General features: G+C 42.2%; 1 protein-coding gene across 12 annotated transcripts in view; it reads right to left on the bottom strand.

The window, feature by feature from the left end:
* Nucleotides 1–17,241, bottom strand: part of GRIP1 (glutamate receptor interacting protein 1) — a 606,928-nt gene that overhangs the window by 17,395 nt on the left and 572,292 nt on the right. For all 12 annotated transcript variants that reach the window (XM_036492323.2, XM_058673303.1, XM_058673300.1 and 9 more), the window contains 3 exons: nucleotides 12,124–12,280; nucleotides 10,800–10,911; nucleotides 5,988–6,221 (listed from right to left, as the gene is read on the bottom strand). In XM_036492323.2, the coding sequence (XP_036348216.2) occupies nucleotides 5,988–6,221; nucleotides 10,800–10,911; nucleotides 12,124–12,280 (503 nt within the window). The remainder of the gene's footprint in view (nucleotides 1–5,987; nucleotides 6,222–10,799; nucleotides 10,912–12,123; nucleotides 12,281–17,241) is intronic.

Here is a 17,241-nt window from a genome sequence, read left to right on the forward strand (position 1 = left end):
ACTGTGTGCCACGCAGCCTCACTGGCTGGAGACTGGTAGCGGTTACTTGTGATTTATAGCCCATCAGAAATAATTCTTAGGATTCTGAGATTCAATTTCCCACATGCAGATGAATCCCTTATCCAGGTACCACGTTATATATGATTGCTTCTGATCTCCCAATAACTCCCTGGCAAATTAATTCTCTTTCTATTCACATGGACATCGGGTCTGGAGGAAATTGATGGGGTGCCTTTTCTGGTAAGAATGCCTAAACTCGGGCCCGGTGGCGTGGCCTAGCGGCTAAAGTCCTCGCCTTGAAAGCCCCGGGATCCCATATGGGCGCCGGTTCTGATCCCGGCAGCTCCACTTCCCATCCAGCTCCCTGCTTGTGGCCTGGGAAAGCAGTCGAGGACGGCCCAATGCATTGGGACCCTGCACCCGCGTGGGAGACCGGGAAGAGGTTCCTGGTTCCCAGCACTGGATCGGCGCGCATTGGCCCGTTGCGGCTCACTTGGGGAGTGAATCTTCGGATGGAAGATCTTCCTCTCTGCCTCTCCTCCTCTCTGTATATCTGGCTGTAATAAAAATGAATAAATCTTTAAAAAAAAATGCCTAAACTCCAGGATCCACTACTAGAATACCTGATCTCATTTGCTTTGTTCCTTCCACCAAATTGAGAGAGTTTGATTTCCTGGTCCTATAGTTTCCTCCGTAGTCAGCAGCCTTTATCCTTTTCAACTCGCCAACAGACTGGAGGTGAGCCACTGATGCTGCCTGTAGAGTTTCACCACTGCCCGCTGAGGACTTCCATGAACGCTGGCATGAAGTATTCAGTGCTGCATCTCCCCATCCTGCTGGTGGGCTCTGTATCCCTCCCTAGCCTTTGGGAAATAACATTCTCCTTGCAGGGTCTCTATTCTGTGCTGACAGGAAGATGTCTCTGGGGAACCTGGCCAAGAACACAACCGTAAGGTTATATCCTATCAGCTTCAGTTAGCATCTTGAATCACAATGCTCCGAGCAAGGATACAGTTCTAACTACTTGTCAGCACATGCTGCAATCGCCTCTCACTCACTTGAGAATAGAACCTTTCACTAGTGGTACAGAGGGTCACCGTGACTCAAGCTCAGGCTTGTTCTGTATTTCGAGTGAGCCCATCCACATGTCTGAACAGCATCCTCGAGACAAAGATCGGGAAGCTGCTGTTTGTGTTATCAGTGTTGATACTTGGGCAAAGCTTCAGCAGCACAGCCAACTTAACACAGTTGGATTTCAAAAGCAATTGTGTCTATTATTTTGATAAGTCACCGCAGGTGACAGCCACTACAAGCCTCCCTATGGCTCAATCCCACACTCTGATGGCCTTAGGGAGCAAACTGGCAGCTACTTTTGAGAGATGGTGCGGGTTCTCTAGTAATTCACTGGGTATTTGGTTTACACTTTGCAGTTACCCCCTGGGTAATTTGGTACTCTTACGTCAGGACAATTCACATCATGTTAGTTTTGGGGATGAGGCTATTCTAACCTGTGAAGCTGGAGGGAAAAAAATAAATACAGTCTTCCTGATTGTACTCTTTCAGCCCAGGAGGAAGCAGACTCAGCTTATGCCACCGGAAGCTCAAGGGTTTTAAGACAAATTGGTCACAAATGCAGCCGCTGCCCTCCCACCTGGAGAGTATCATTGGCAAAGTAAAGAAAGGGACATTGGCCTGCAACACTCCCTCCTGCGGCTCTGTGGCTGGGAAAACCAGGACTTGCCGAGGACAGAGTCAGGAGCAGGAATGTGGGCTCTAAGTAGGAGCAAGTCAGCAGCTTTCTTGGCCCTTGGAAAACCAAGTTTCAACCAAAAAAGCACCACTGTTTTTAAGATCCATGGTGGATTTCCGTGCTCTGTGCTGATCAGTCCTAGAGCATTGCACACATTTAGCATTTCACATAAGAGGGAAGAGCTGGGACAGTCTCACGTTCATTCCATCAAACCATGCCATGAGTAGCTGTTGGCTACCATAACGTCAGGCAGCAGGAAGCTCTGTGCCATTTTCACTTAACTACATTATTTTAGAGGTGTTCTAATGTCCAGGACTCCACTTTTTTTTGTTGGGGCTCAAGCTAGAAAGAAAGTTAAATGACATGTGAAATGCACTTACTGCTGGCCTTTTGGGGTAATGACAGAAGTGACAGAAAAAACAAGCCATGATGCCCTTTCCTGGGCTAGACTGGTCCACTGCTGCTGTGATCTTGTGACTCTCAATTCACATAGGGCCACACAAATGTTCCAAGAATCCTGTCCCTACCATTCACTGTGCCAGGAAGTGAATGGTCTCTTTTTGTTGTCTTTTTTTTAAACAATATCTATTTTGGGGGGCATTTTTTCAAAGCCTTAGCTGTAATAACCTGCGCATTCAATTCAATGTTGTTATTTTTGCTAAATGCTTTTGGTGCAGGAGGGATGGGGACAGAAGTTTTGTATTCCTGGACCATCAATATTTTCTTTTGAGGAGACTGCTTCAGTAAAGAGGGGAAAATGACTGTATTTTATTCTTGGTATTTTTCTGTAAATGGGGATAATTATCTGCCCAGAAGAACCACTGTGAGGGATAAAAACAGAACTACTGGCACACAGCACTGAGTAAGCCATCCATACATGTGGGAGGGGGGCTTTTGTTTGGGGCTCTAGGAGGGTGGGTTATCAAGCCTTCTTGTTTCTGCCTGGCCAAGTAGAATTTTCCAGAGGAGGTGAGGAATGTTCAGACACCCTAGGGCCTAGAAGGAGCCTGCCCTCTTTTGGTACAGCAGAATTAGCATTGAATATGCAGCTTCTGTAGTAAATTACCATGGGAGTTCTTACAGCCTAATGGCGTGTGGCAATGAGATTAGGACACGTGACTTACCAAGCAGACACATCAATTCAGGATAACTGGATAAACAAGCTAATTTGTGGGATGTAGCTAAGCTTGCGTCTTTGTCCTGAAGTGTCAGAAACAAAGATGCTTTTTGTTATTATTATTTTTTTCAAATCTGTAATTCTTCCTCAAGCACAGGGCTCCAACTCTAGGCTCTGATCATATCGTCACTCCTTCAGTGCTGTAGTCTTTGCTAACTCTTTGCATATACTTCTTTGGAGTGGCCTCTTAACCTCTACTCTCAGCTGTAGATTCAACCCCCCAAAGTGGGTTAGAGGCCACCCTGTGTTGTACTGTGCGGCTGCCGGGGTCTGCCTTGATCATTTATACTTGTTCATCCTCTTCTTGTTTTTTTTTCTGTCTCCCATCAGACTATGTGCTCCCTGGGTATTTGAGCGGAGGAATACAGAGGAATGTATTAAATGGATGGGTGAATGGCTGGACAGGAATACAAGGTTTCAGCACACAACTTCCCATTCTGTTTCCTTCACCTTATCAGTTGTCAGCTATAAAAAAAAAAAAAAAACAAAAAAAAAAACAGCTCTATATTATAGGATGGTTAGGTAAATGAAAGTCTTTGGAGGGAGAGGTAAGAGTAGGTGTATCGGCCCGGCGGCGTGGCCTAGCGGCTAAAGTCCTCGCCTTGAAAGCCCCAGGATCCCATATGGGCGCCGGTTCTGATCCCGGCAGCTCCACTTCCCATCCAGCTCCCTGCTTGTGGCCTGGGAAAGCAGTCGAGGACGGCCCAATGTATTGTGACACTGCACCTGCGTGAGAGACCCGGAAAGAGGTTCCAGGTTCCCGGCATCGGATCGGCGCGCATCGGCCGGTTGCGGCTCACTTGGGGGGTGAATCATCGGACGGAAGATCTTCCTCTCTGTCTCTCCTCCTCTCTGTACATCTGGCTGCAATAAAATGAATAAATCTTTTTAAAAAAAAGAGTAGGTGTATCACTCCATCATCTCAATGTGTTTGTTCTTGGATAAGATGAATAATTAAGCTCTTATCAACAGCTTATTAACCATATGGAGGATCTTAGTTATCAAGAAAAGTGGGATTATATTGTTACAATTTTACATATCCTTATGAGTTAAACAAATATAATGTGCCCTGTGCTGGGTTACTTATGTTTGATGTCTGGCCCTGGCTTCTGATTCCAGCTTCCCGTTGATGAGTCCCTGGGAGGTGGTGGTGGTGGCTGATGTAACGGATTTCTGACATACATGTGGAAGACCTGGACAAAGCTCCTGGCTTCCAACTTTGCCTCTAGCCTAACCCTGGCTGCTGTAGGCACTTAAGGAGTAATTAAGCAGGTGAGAGCTCTGTGTATGCCTTTCTGTGTCTCTGCCTTTCCATTCTTCTCAAATAAATGCTTAAAAAAAAATGGGCTCAGTAAGATGGCTCAGTAGCTAAATCCTCACCTAGCATCCCATAGGGGTGTTAGTTTGTGCCTGGCTATTCCACTTGCCATCCAGCTCATTGATGGTGGCCTGGGAAAGCAGCAGAGAATAGCCCAAAGCTTTGGGACCCTGTACCCATGTGGGAGACCCAGAAAAAGCCCCTAGCTCCTGGTTCCTGATTGGCTCAGCTCTGGCCATTGCAGTCACTTGGGCAGCGAGCCAGCAGACAGGTTTTTCTCTTTGTATCTGCTTCTCTTTGTAAATCTGCCTTTCCAATAAAAAATAAGTAAGTTGCAAAAAAAAAAAGAAAGTAAAGGAGCCAACATGATAGTTCAATAAGCTAATCCTCCACTTAGCATCCTATGTGGGTGGTGTTTCATGTTCCAGCTACTCCACTTCTCATTCAGCTCCCTGTTTGTGGCCTGGGAAAGCAGAGGAAGATGGCCCAAAGCCTTGGGACCCTGCACTCATGTGGGAGACCCATAAAAAGTTCTTGACTCCTGATACAGTCATTTGGGAGGTGAGTCAGCAGATGGAAGATCTGTTTCCCCTTCTATTTGTAAATCTACCTTTCAAATAAAAATCAACATGATGTTTAATAAAATTTTTTTTTAATTAAAAAATAAATATTAGTTCTAGAAAAGAGAGTCAAAGGTACTGCCCTACTATTACGCTCCCTAATGCATGGTTCTATAAACACTACCACTCACCACAAGCCTTCTCCTTAGCTCTTCCAGCAAGTCTGGAATTCAGCTCTACAGGTAGTACTAGGTTTGTTTCCATGAAGCCAAGTCAAAACTTCTATGGTTAGAGGTAGAATAAAACCAGGGTTTACCCTGTACTGCACTAAGACATTTAAATTGCATCTCAAAGAGAATCTCACATCCCTTGAGAAGTAATCATCCATTACAAGTCTGTAATTAAGGGGGCAACCTTTCAGTGTTCAACTTGAACCCCCTTTTCAGTGAAGCTATGGGTGTAGAAAATTTAGAAAGCATTTGCCCCTTTAGTTGATGTCACAATAATAGATTATTTTGTAGAATATCCATGTAATCTTAGAGACTCAAATCTTTATGATTCTTGGTCATAAATGCTTTTTTTTTTTTTTTTTTTTTTTTTTTTTTTTTTTTTTTTTTTTTTTTTTTTTTTTTTTTTTTAAAGATTTTATTGTTATTGGAAAGCCGGATATACAGAGAGGAGGAGAGACAGAGAGGACGATCTTCCATCCGATGTTTTACTCCCCAAGTGAGCCGCAACGGGCCGGTGCGCGCCGATCCGATGCCGGGAACCAGGAACCTCTTCCAGGTCTCCCACGTGGGTGCAGGGTCCCAAAGTTTTGGGCCGTCCTCGACTGCTTTCCCAGGCCACAAGCAGGGAGCTGGATGGGAAGTGGAGCTGCCGGGATAAGAACCGGCGCCCATATGGGATCCCGGGGCTTTCAAGGCAAGGACTTTAGCCGCTAGGCCACGCCGCCGGGCCCCATAAATGCTTTTTTGATAAGTACATCACATCAAAGCCAATTTCTGCCTGATTTCCAGGGCAAATCTAGGCAACACTTTCTGAGAACAAAATGTCCAAAAATCCATTTGAGCTCCGGCATCTCCATGGAGATCGTCATTGGAAAGCTTGCATCTGACCTTCCTGGTACCCAAAGCGCCCAGTAAACCTTCCTCTAGGAGAGAGCGAAAGAAAGGTACTGACCTTGTGCAGTTCCACAGGAGTTGGGGACATGATCTCCTTGATTTCTTGTTTCATTTTTCTCAGAGTCACAGACTTTCTGCCCACATCTGAAGGCAGGGTGTTGCTCCGAGCTGTCTGGCTATAGTGTGGACGAGAGCTGCCGCGTTCCTGGAAGCTGGCCTGTCGCCCCAGCTGACTGCGAGGTGTTTGGGTCTCGTGATTCAAATTCATCGTGCTCCCCGACATGATTGTTGCCTGTGGCATTGACAATTTTCAGAAACAATTAAGCCACATATTAAGGAAAGGGATTGGTTGCTCAACATTAAGCACATTTCTTCTTCTGCCCAGTCAAAATACAGTCTCTTCAGGGCATAACCAAAGGCTGGAGAATGGATGTACTAATTGAACTATGAAAGTCTGGAAAATGCTTTGCAAGTGACATTTATAATGCCACCGCAAATCCAATTTAAGTACTTAAGCCATTGAGTTTATTTAATCAAATACCACCCCTGGCAGTTTTGAAGCAAATTGCAAAACTCTAACATTTGCTTACTACAGACTACATTTTAGGCATTAACTTTTTACTGAGAGGGTTTTCACAGATGGGGTTTTTGAAACTATCTTCAACAGAACTTGTGGAAATGAACTAAAGTCTTCTAAAGCTGCCTCTGTTCACAGTGCTTCAACTGGATGGGATTATCTATATAAATCTAAGTCCCTATGCTCACTACATAGCACTGTATCCTGTCTTTTCTTTGGCTAAGTTTGTGGCTCAGATGATGGTAGATCACCTAGGTTACCACATCAAGTAATACAGTGATATGGACCTGTATTTCTTCATTATGGTCTGTGTGAAAGATCCTTAGAGAGATTAAAACTCACTGCCCAACAGCTACGGCATTGGACTGGCTGTAACCAGTACACTGGGAAGCTTGTTCAGTTCCAAATGTTATTTGCATAATATAAGCAAAAGCAATTCTAGATCCCAAAGATGACTCTCAGGACTGGAACTAAAAACGATGTAAAATCGATATCATGCAGGGATGTTCATTTCTCAAGGTAGCATGCTGCCAAAACTCTGACAAAACAAAAAACAAACAAAAAAACAGGTCTGCAAATTCTGCTGTCCTAGAAAAGGTGGCTACATGAGGGTGAACTAGTATCAATATATCTGTTAGAAACTATGGGACAGAAACCAGTTCCATAAGCCATGTGATGGGATACAACACAATCTAGTTTTTTCATATCAATACCGATGCTAAAAGCTTCACAAACTTGATTTGTTGAGTCTTTAAGTCTCAGAACAACACTATGAAGAATACACTAATACTCCTCCTTTGTTACAGATGAGACAAAAAAGCTGAGTGATCCAAGGTCTCACACGTGTTAAATGAGCAAAACGAACTGTATGAAACTGTTGATCAGAATGGAACCCTGAGAAGTGAGAACTTGTCAGTTGTCATTTCTCAAAGATTTCGTAATTCAAAAACCTACCAGGTCTCTGACTGGCAGCTGAGTGGTGGCACGTAAGTACATATAACAAATGACTTGAAAAAGAAACAGAACCAGTAAGCTTTCCAATCTGCTCACTAGATTAGCTATGATCCTTGTAATTCTGCCAAATAAAATCATAACTGTAAAACACACTCAACATTAATGCATGTGAAGTTCCATAATTAGAGATGAAATAATAGTGGATAGCTATATAACCAATTTTTATAACAACTCCTTTACAAATCCATACTAAAATTAAGCAAATTGCCCAATTATGTAAGCTTGTAATCCCAGAAGTATGATTCTAGAATCTTTGTTCTGGACCACCGGCCGCATTGCTTCACTGTGATGTATCAGACTGAAGCCTGAGAAAGTTTTTTTTAGTATTCAAGGATTCTTCTGCTTTAAATAAATGGGAGTCATTTCTATTCTGATTTATTTCAGGCAAATAGCCTTTTAAAGTGTATTTAAACCTTTCTGTGCTAGCTTTGTTCATGTCACAGAAACGGAACACACTCTCCCTAATATCAATAATTTCTGTGTTTAGTCTACTGTAACAGACAGCACCCAATGCTGTTTTCCTGCTGTGGCCAGCATCCATATATTATATTTACCATCTTGGACTAGTTATTTGCCTTGTTAATATCTATGTTTCTATATTCAATTTTATGGAAGCAACAGAAAACACACTGGATGTAAAACAACCGTTCTACCTGGAGACCACAGTTCTGCCGGGATGAGTCTTAGCTGCTAAGCAGTAGCTAAGAGTGGCTTTACAGGGGGTTCTCCTGCTGCTGTTTTCAAGGCGTGGCTTTACTGTTTTGTTTAAAGTGAATTTCAAGTGAATTACTAGCATCTAAGAAGGACTATAAAATTAAAACAAATATTAAAAATTAGAAGAGAAAAAATTTGCTTTGGCTTCAGAAATATGTATTGCTTGTTTTCATATGACAAAATTAATAATAATTAAATGTTCTTTTGAAGGTAACTTTAGAGTTCTTTATATGACATTCAGTAAATTCTCTATCTCTAATATGAAAGTGTTAAACAAAAAATAGCTAAAGCAGTTTTCATTAACTGAGAACTGGAAAAATAATAGTGATTAATATTTAACCAAACATTTTAATTTAAAATTTGTTAAGTAAGTCTTAGCTTATTATAATCCCTGTATTTCATAAAAGAAAATCTGGTGACAGAGGTTAAAAATTTGCCTAAAGCCTTAATTCAAAATTTCTCCTTTATTAAGACCATGAGTTTTTCAGTGCTAAAGATGAATAAAATTTATTGCTAGCAAAAGGAAAATTGTGTGCCTGAACTTTTAATATGGAATGTAAGTCTTATATGTGGAATCTAGCTCTAATAATTTTTTCATAAAAATATTTTCAATCAAGGGATTTATATTAAACCAATACATGAATGCTCTTTGTAATAAGTATAGACATGATTCTAATTTGTGAACTTGCCAATCACTGTTCTTGGATGTAGGCTTTAATTCTCGATTGCTTATAAACTCAATGCATTTTCTTTCTGTGTTGTGGGCTGTGGAGCTGATTTACACTCCTTGAGCTGATTTACACTCCTTGAGCTGATCACTCAGGAATCAGGCCTAAGGCAGTAGCACCTAGCCTTTGCAGATTCATTGGCGTCCTATTGTCCTGTTGATGGGCTTGGGGGAAAGAGGAGATAATATGGTAATAAAGAGGCTTGTGGAGGACGGCTCGAAAGAGACTGCTCCCAGCACTTGTAACATCATCCTGGTCTCCGTGTGTCGGTGCTTTTCGCTCGGACATTCGCCGTGCCTACTACGCCGGCTCAGCTAGCCGCGACATTTCTGCATTTATAACTTCATACTTCCTATCTCTCTGGAACTATGTCAAGCAAATTCATAGGCTGCTGCAATAAAACTTTTAGCTTACTGATATTTTTCCATGAGATAGCTTAATTTCTTACTGAAAACACCATTTGAAGGTATTACTTATTACCTGTATACTTTAGCCTAATAGAAGCCATTAGAAAAGCAGCTGCATTTATTCAAAAGAGAACTATCAAAATGCAAACTGAAAAAGGCAAGTGAGCCATCACACCCTTTCAAAGCCGGGGCATGTTCAAGAGTCATGAGTCGTGCTCATGATTCAGTTGGGGCTGCATTTAACTCATTCTACATACAGGAGGTGGTAAAAGTTTAAATAAGCCAGCCAGTGCTTAAGCATTTTGATTGCTTTTGAAAGCTGTATTGAAAAAGAATCAATTGTCAATATCTTCATTCATTGAAACTATACAGGCTTATCCACGTCCAGGTCCTTTAACTGTGCTCTGAAGCTGTGTTTCATGCCAGATCATACTAGGGTGTTTACAAATTCAAACTGATATTTTTCCTTATAATTTTCTTTGCGGTTTCACAAACATTAGAGTCACATAAAGTATACACACATGCAGTTGAGAAGCAAAAACAATATAAAGATGAATAATCATTTGAGAATTGCAGGAGTTTCACCCAGTTATGCCATTCACATTCCTTATGGTGACTTGGGGACCTCATATGACATCAAAATAAAAATGAGACTTTTGCCACTTTATTTTTTACAGCTCAGAAAATTTAAAAGAACATAAAAGGAAATAGTCCAGGACTTCCCAGACTAAAATGTGACTATCATCAGCAAATTCACTGCTTTGATTAAAGAACTCTGCAGGAGTTCAGCCATCACATTCTGTCTTGCTCTTCCTTCAATTCACATGCATTGAATGTGGAATCAATGTTTCACGTTGTATTTTGCCTGCTTATCAAGTAGACTGGCCTTTCTATCAGCTGCATCATTACCAACTTTGAGGGCAAAAAAAAATTATGAAATTTCCTCTTATGTTCCTCGTAACAATACATTTCTATACCAGGTACAAATGAAAACATGCCAAAGAAACCTTTCTAAAGCAACTAAGAGGATGAGATGCACCGCTGCTGGGGGACTTAGCTCGTCCTTAGCGATTTGGTGGGAAACAGGTACAGTCAGGGTTAGCACGGAGCAATGGCAGAAGCCACAAGTCAGTAAGCTTGAGGGCGAGGGAGGAAACGGGAAAGAAATATTTCCAACTGCATCATATAAAACCAAATTGCTGTCCAGAAGGCAAGGGGGGAGGGCAGGGAAGGCAGCTTCACAAGCAAAAATAGAAACAGAAAGGGTAGCTACCAAGAGAGTCATGTTTCTCAAAGACACACGCCTGTCAGCTTTCTCCTGTGGAAAGGGGTTAAAGCTTTTAAACGAACTGGTGTGATAAGGGCAAATGTAAGAGGACCAAAAAACATGAAGGTAGAAACAAGCAGAGGAAGTCACAGGACCGAGCTACCTCAAGTTCTCTCAGAATTCCTGACTGTCCACAGGTTTCTAGATCCTCCAGCGCTTGAGACCAGAAGTTCTCCTCTTGCTCCGCCTCCGCGCTGTCACACGTTCCTGCAAAGCTGTCGTCAAGAAGCACAGTGCAGGTGAGCACCTTGTCAAACACAATGCTTTTTCTTTTGTGTGTGTGTCCAGACTCTCAGTCCTTCATCACACACAGAAAACAGCAAGGTGTTCATTTTGGATCTGGCTTTTCTCCAAGTGTGGCCTCCAAGGAGAGCCAGCTGTGCTGTCCAGCATGCTTTAGCAAGGCAATGTGTCATGAAGGATGAACGGATGGTCTGTGGTCTTCCTCCCAGCATTTTGGTTTATTCATGGCTGTTGCTGAACCAGCAGCATTAACACAGCCCTACTGGGATCAAATGGGACATGTTACTATATTTCAACTGTTGTATCTACAAAGAGAAAGATCTGAAAGAGAAATGTGTTTTAACTATAAATCGTTACAAATGAATGCTTGTACTTTTTTTTTAAGATTTATTTTATTTTTATTACAAAGTCAGATATACTGAGAGGAGGAGAGATAGAGAGGAAGTGGAGCTGCCGGGATTAGAACCAGCGGCCATATGGGATCAAGGCGAGGACATTAGCCACTAGGCCACGCTGCCAAGCCCCTAATGCTTGTACTTTTTGTAAATGTCCTTAAAAAACTTTGAAAAGAGACAAAATGCCAAAGTGCAAGTATCTAAAAATGCAAGACCACTGGTACATCTTTTGTTTTAAAATCTGCTTTAGAAGCAGCCATTTGGATCTGTGATCAACTCATTGGTCATGATGTCCACCTCCGGCACTGGAGCGCCAAAGCTTGGTATACATGTTTTGCTCCCTCTTTCAGCTTGCTGCTAATGCAGCCCTGGGAGGCAGCAGGTGAAAGCTCAAATACAGGGGACAGAGACTGAGCTGTCAGCTCCTGGTTTTGATACCAGCCCAGCTTTGCCTGTTGTGAGCATCTGGAGAGCCAATCAGCAGATGCCTCTCTCTCTCAAGTTAAAACAAAAAAGAAATTTAATGTGAAATCACCTTTTAAAAGAAAAGAGAAGGAGTTAGTTTCGCAGGGCAAGGATATGGTTTTCGCCATTAGCTTTCCTCGATTTTAACTACTGTGATAACAGCAGAAGTTGTGACTGTGTAGTGGTGTTTAGGCACAAGATTTAGAATCCGGTCTGTGGCCAGCTAGTCTGAAGAGTATGTGCCACTGGAAATAGAGAGCTTCAGATCTTGCCTCCATGACCCAGAGGTTGTCGTGGAGAGGGCAGTAAAGGCTGGAACCTTACCCGCTGGTTGTGGAGCGGTCCCAGTCTTCATTACTTAGTCCTCCATCTGCGTAAGTCTGGCTTCGAGGTTTCGGGACTGGGGATAAGCTGCCTCTCTGCTTTGGACTCCTCCAGTCATAGGTGTTGAAGCTGTATCCTGAGGCCTGAAAGCCAGGGCCTAGAACATAAGTAAGGTACCAAGGTTGACTTCATGTATGAGTAATGAAACTGCTAACCAGTGTGTGTATGTGGGGGGGATTAAATAACAATAGCAACCACAATCACAAAAGTAAAAAGAGAGAGAGTGCTAACCAGGCATCTAAGGATTCCACTAGTGCTTCATTTGTATCATCTTATTTACTCTGCAAAACCAAGTTTCTTTTACAGGACTAGGAGCGTCCCTCCATCTCCCATTTCTCCCACCAGGCTACAACCACTGCCAAGGGAAAACTCAGCTTGAAGCAGCTGTTATATATGACAAAGGGAGGAACTGTAAGGAGCTATTCAAACATCTCACCCTGGACCCAGCTCCATTTCCTCTTCCTCACAGCTCACGAAATTCGCGCCCATCCAGCCGTCCACCAATCAGGCATTTCACCTGAGAATCCTACCGCCAATCTCCCAGCCCCTTCCCCAGCTCCACCCACTTACCAATCACTCTCAGGCAATCACCTGTGACAGTCTCAGGCACCAATCCCCTAGGGTCTGCCCTCAATCCCCCCCAGTCCCCGCCCCCACACCTGGCGGGTTCACCTGAACGGCGTAAAGGCCCCCAGGTGCAGCTCTGTCTCACTCCTTCTTGCAGTCTTCCCCCTTGGCCCCCTTTCCCTCACTGCTCTACCACCACCCCACCCCGTTCCTGCCTCGCTGGAATGAACCTCCGAAGATACAAAATAAAATAGAACAAAGCAAACAAAACCACACAAAAACAAGTTTGAAGGACAGATGTTGTAGTACAATGGGTTAAGCCACCCCCTGCAGTACTAGAATCCCATGAGAGCCCCTGTTGGAGTCCTGTTAGTGCATGCCCGGAAAGCAGGGAAAGCAACGGAAGGTCTAAGTAAGTGTTTGAGCTCTTGCCACCATGGAGACCAGGATGAAGTTCCAGTTTCCTGACTTCAGCCTGGCACAAGCCTGGTCCTTGCAGCATTTCAAGAGTAAACCAACAGCTGGAAGCTCCTTCATTCGTATAAACAAATAAATCTTCATAAGATTTAGAAGGAAGGTACTATTATAATGTACATTTTTTTTTTCAGATGAAGCACACCGTAGGCTTAGAATAGTGTTTTCAAGAATCCACAGCCACTTGTAAACTTCCTGGAGGTTCAAGTCCTAATGGTAGAATCTGTACTTTACTCAAAACTGACTGAGCTGAAAAGCGCCACAGTCTGAGACCTGCCAGTTCTCCTTGCACAACTGTTCTTCTAATGCCCGATTCAAATGAAGGGCATATTCCTCATCCACGTCCCACTGTGGGAGGGGCTTGGCTCTGGGACAGCAAAACTTCCAGCTGCCAAGTCAAGGAATGATTTGAGTTCTCTGAGAAGGACTCTTGGGAGCAGGGCCTTATTTCTACCAGGCACAAACACATGGCTGGGCTTTTACGCTCTTCCTCATCCATCCATTCCTGTGTCTCTTAGAACTAGAAGCTACAGAAAAGACAGATGCCAACGTTGGAACTGCTGCATTATTACGTTAACTGCAATGCAAAATGAAGACTGACATTTTTCTGACAAGTAGTTAAGTCTGATTAACTTGATGGCTCAGAGAGGGAGGAATGGCTTTGTGAATTATGCTACATAATGGGCATTTTTCATAAATTTGAGCTAAATCAGTGGCTTCAAGATTTTGACAGAATTATACTTAAAGCATGCATAGTCACAACAAACTAAAAATTATACTCTTTGTAAGCATTTGAATTTTGAGAGAAAAAGTCTAGATGACAATTTTAAGTATATAAGGGAGTATGTAGTCTTTTCAGGATTCCTTTTGGGGGTCAAGAGGGAGAGCAAGGACTTGGGTGTAGGTCTGTTGCTGTGACTGCACTTACTGCTCTATCAACCAACTTCAGGTTGTGACATGTGTGTGCGCGCACCTGTATGGGAGTACGCTGCTTTGCAATGTGATACACATTGCTTATGTTGTTTAACACAGCAGTGTGGCAAAATAAGCCTGGATCCTCATTTCCAAGTACAGTTAAGTGGCCTGACCATGCAGCTGGCTCTGTCTCCATGACATTTCTGTGCTGTCTTCCCACGTTCTCTCCATTTGTCTTTGCATACACCGTTACAGCATCCACACTGCAGTGGAAATGTAGCAAGCAGAGAGTGCTAAGGCTCAGACAGATTTCATCTCAAGATGAAATCCCAAATGTGATCAAAAGGCCATGAAACTTCTCTCAGGATACCAAGGATACCAAGGCGAGAACTTTAGTCACTAGGCTACCGCTCAGGGACCTGGATTTGGTTTTTGTAAGGTCATTGATAGAAATGAGGAATGATGAGATGCTGAAAGCAAGAAGATATTAGTAGCAGTAGAAGTTCAGATATTTCAGGCATGATGTGCAACTTCCAGCAAAGGCAGCAGCAGTGGAGAGACAAGGGAAATGGTAACCTAGGAAGAAGGTGAGAGAAGCATTGTTCCTGACCATAACGTGGAGGTAGCCACCTCTTCTAGGCTCAGGACTACAGTGGGAGAAACATAGTTCCCTACTGTGTTTAATACCATTATTTGGGTTTTGTTTTATATGTAGCTAAACTCAATCCTTAATTGGTGTGGTGGAGGTTGCCATGATTTGCAATAGGAAATAAGAATAGCTAGCTTTGATTAAAATGTAAGCTGATTGCCATAGGTGAGAAACAACAGAGCCTGAGGTACATGCCTTCTCGTGGGAGTCCAGTGTAAAAACCAAGGAAAAATGTAATAAGACATCCCAGGTGTAAGAAGTCAACTGCCAGAAATAGAATTAAGCTTCATTTTCACTGAGTGGTGACCCAAACACATGAAATTGAAATACATGTATGATATTAGTAACTAAATCTAAATTAACAGAAAAAACAAATAAATAATTTAAAATAACATGTGTCCCAAATAATTACTCCTAAAGTTATAAGCCTGTCTTCCCTCTTCCCACTCCTCTTTTTTTAATTCCTTGCCAACTGGCTTTCCGTATCTGGCTTTACACTTTACATTACAATGAGAGAGAGAAATTCAGTCCAGATTTCTTTCACTAAGATAATGTTTACTTTTTTATTTTATTTTATTTTTTTTTTTTACTTTTTTTTTTATTGATTATTATGCATTATGTGACAGTTTCATAGGCTCTGGGAATCTGCCCACCCCTCCCCACACCCTTCCCCCCTGGTGGATTCCTCCACCTTGGTGCAGTATTACAGTTCAAATTCAATCAAGATTCTTTCCTTGCAAACATATACCAAACATAGAATCCAGCTACTTATTGTCCAGATGGGTTGAACAGTTTCTTGGGGAGACCATTTCTGGTCCAAAGTTAGAGCTGGTAGAATATCATCCCAGTCAATTAAGAGTCCCAATATAGACAATGTTACTTTTATTTACTTGTAAAATGGGGAACAGATGCCCATAAATACAGAGACTGCTGAAAGTGGATGGGATTGTAAATTGGGGCCTTTTATTTTTTAGAGTACCTAACCTTAGGTGTTTATGAAACTTTAATATTCTAACACTGTAATATCTGACTTTCAGTATCAATGCAGATTAAAATATTCTATTTATGGCTCTTCATTTACACTCAGTATTAATTCAGAATAGTAAACTAAACAATGTTAGTTTATAACTATAAAGCTTGAAATCAATGGATGATTTTAGAATTCAGATTTCCACTCTACAATCCTGGGAATGTATATTTTGCCATTACTTTTGTTTCTGGAAACCAATTTTAATACAGAAAGGTGAGCCAGACAATTCTTGCCTAAATTTGTTCCTAAGACTCAATTTTATCAAGAATAAGAGAATAATATCTTGCATCTTATGTAATTACTTGCAATATTTCTTTCCCAGAACTAACTAAAGTGTTTAAATGAGATTCTAGTTTTAAAATGTCAGAGTAAAGGAATCTCTTCATACATGGGTATCGTGAAGAAATTCACGGAGGGGTGGGTGTTTAGCCTAGTGGTTAGAACAAGCACTTCCTGTATCAGATGTCCTGTTCCTGGCTCTAGCTTCCTGTTAATACAGCCCCTAGAAGACAGAAGGAGCTCCAGTGACTGGGTTCCTGCCGCTCCTGGCCTCCCCACTAGTTGTGGGCACTTGGGAAAACGGGCTAGTAGCGGAAATTTTTCTTTCTATCTCCCTGTCTCATCAATAAATACATAATTCATTGTAATGTGTATCATGAAAAAAAATGCATGTTTTTAAAACTTCATGCACCAACTCATGCTTCAATCCCACTTTTCCCCAAAGTTTCTGGAGTGCCCTCTTGCAGCTGAGCCAGAGCGCAAAGAGCAGGCTCTCTGTAAGGCAGGATGGCACAGAGGAACCTTGCATTGTTTGTCCCTGCAGGTGCTGACCCTGTTGGCTGGGGAAGAACTTGCCTGCAGTACACATTGGTGAACTGGGATAGTTCACTAATCTGGAACACAACTCGGGGTTTGTTTCTCAGTTTCTCTAGCATATTTTCGGTTTAGAAAAACAAGTTAAAGTTACTTCATTCAGCAAAGAGCAATAATTCAGAAGGACTGGCATCAGATGTCTGCCATATTAATCCCAAAAGAAAAAGAAAAAGAAATAACAAAGGATAGAAAAGCAGTAACAAGTGAAGGATACTCATGAGAAAAAAAAATCTGCCACAGAATAACTGACACATATGACGACACAGAACATCACAAAATGTTGACAAAGCATAGCAGAGCCACAATGCTATGCAACAAGAGACCAAAACAGAAATGGAAGAACCAGGGGAAATGGACAGGACAAGAGGAGCAGCAGCATGAGCTTATACAGGTCAGAAAAGAAATGGAAGAAAAAAGTTCCATGGATGGATATGATATTGTTGAGCCTGTTCTTTTGTGCTATTTGCTTGTATATAAGGTGCTGTATTCTTTCAAAAAAATTTTGCATTTATTTTAAAGGAGTACATATTGGGTGAGGAAGGGAGAAAGG

This window comes from Ochotona princeps, chromosome 15 (assembly GCF_030435755.1).
Source record: "Ochotona princeps isolate mOchPri1 chromosome 15, mOchPri1.hap1, whole genome shotgun sequence".
NCBI classification, from domain to species: domain Eukaryota; kingdom Metazoa; phylum Chordata; class Mammalia; order Lagomorpha; family Ochotonidae; genus Ochotona; species Ochotona princeps.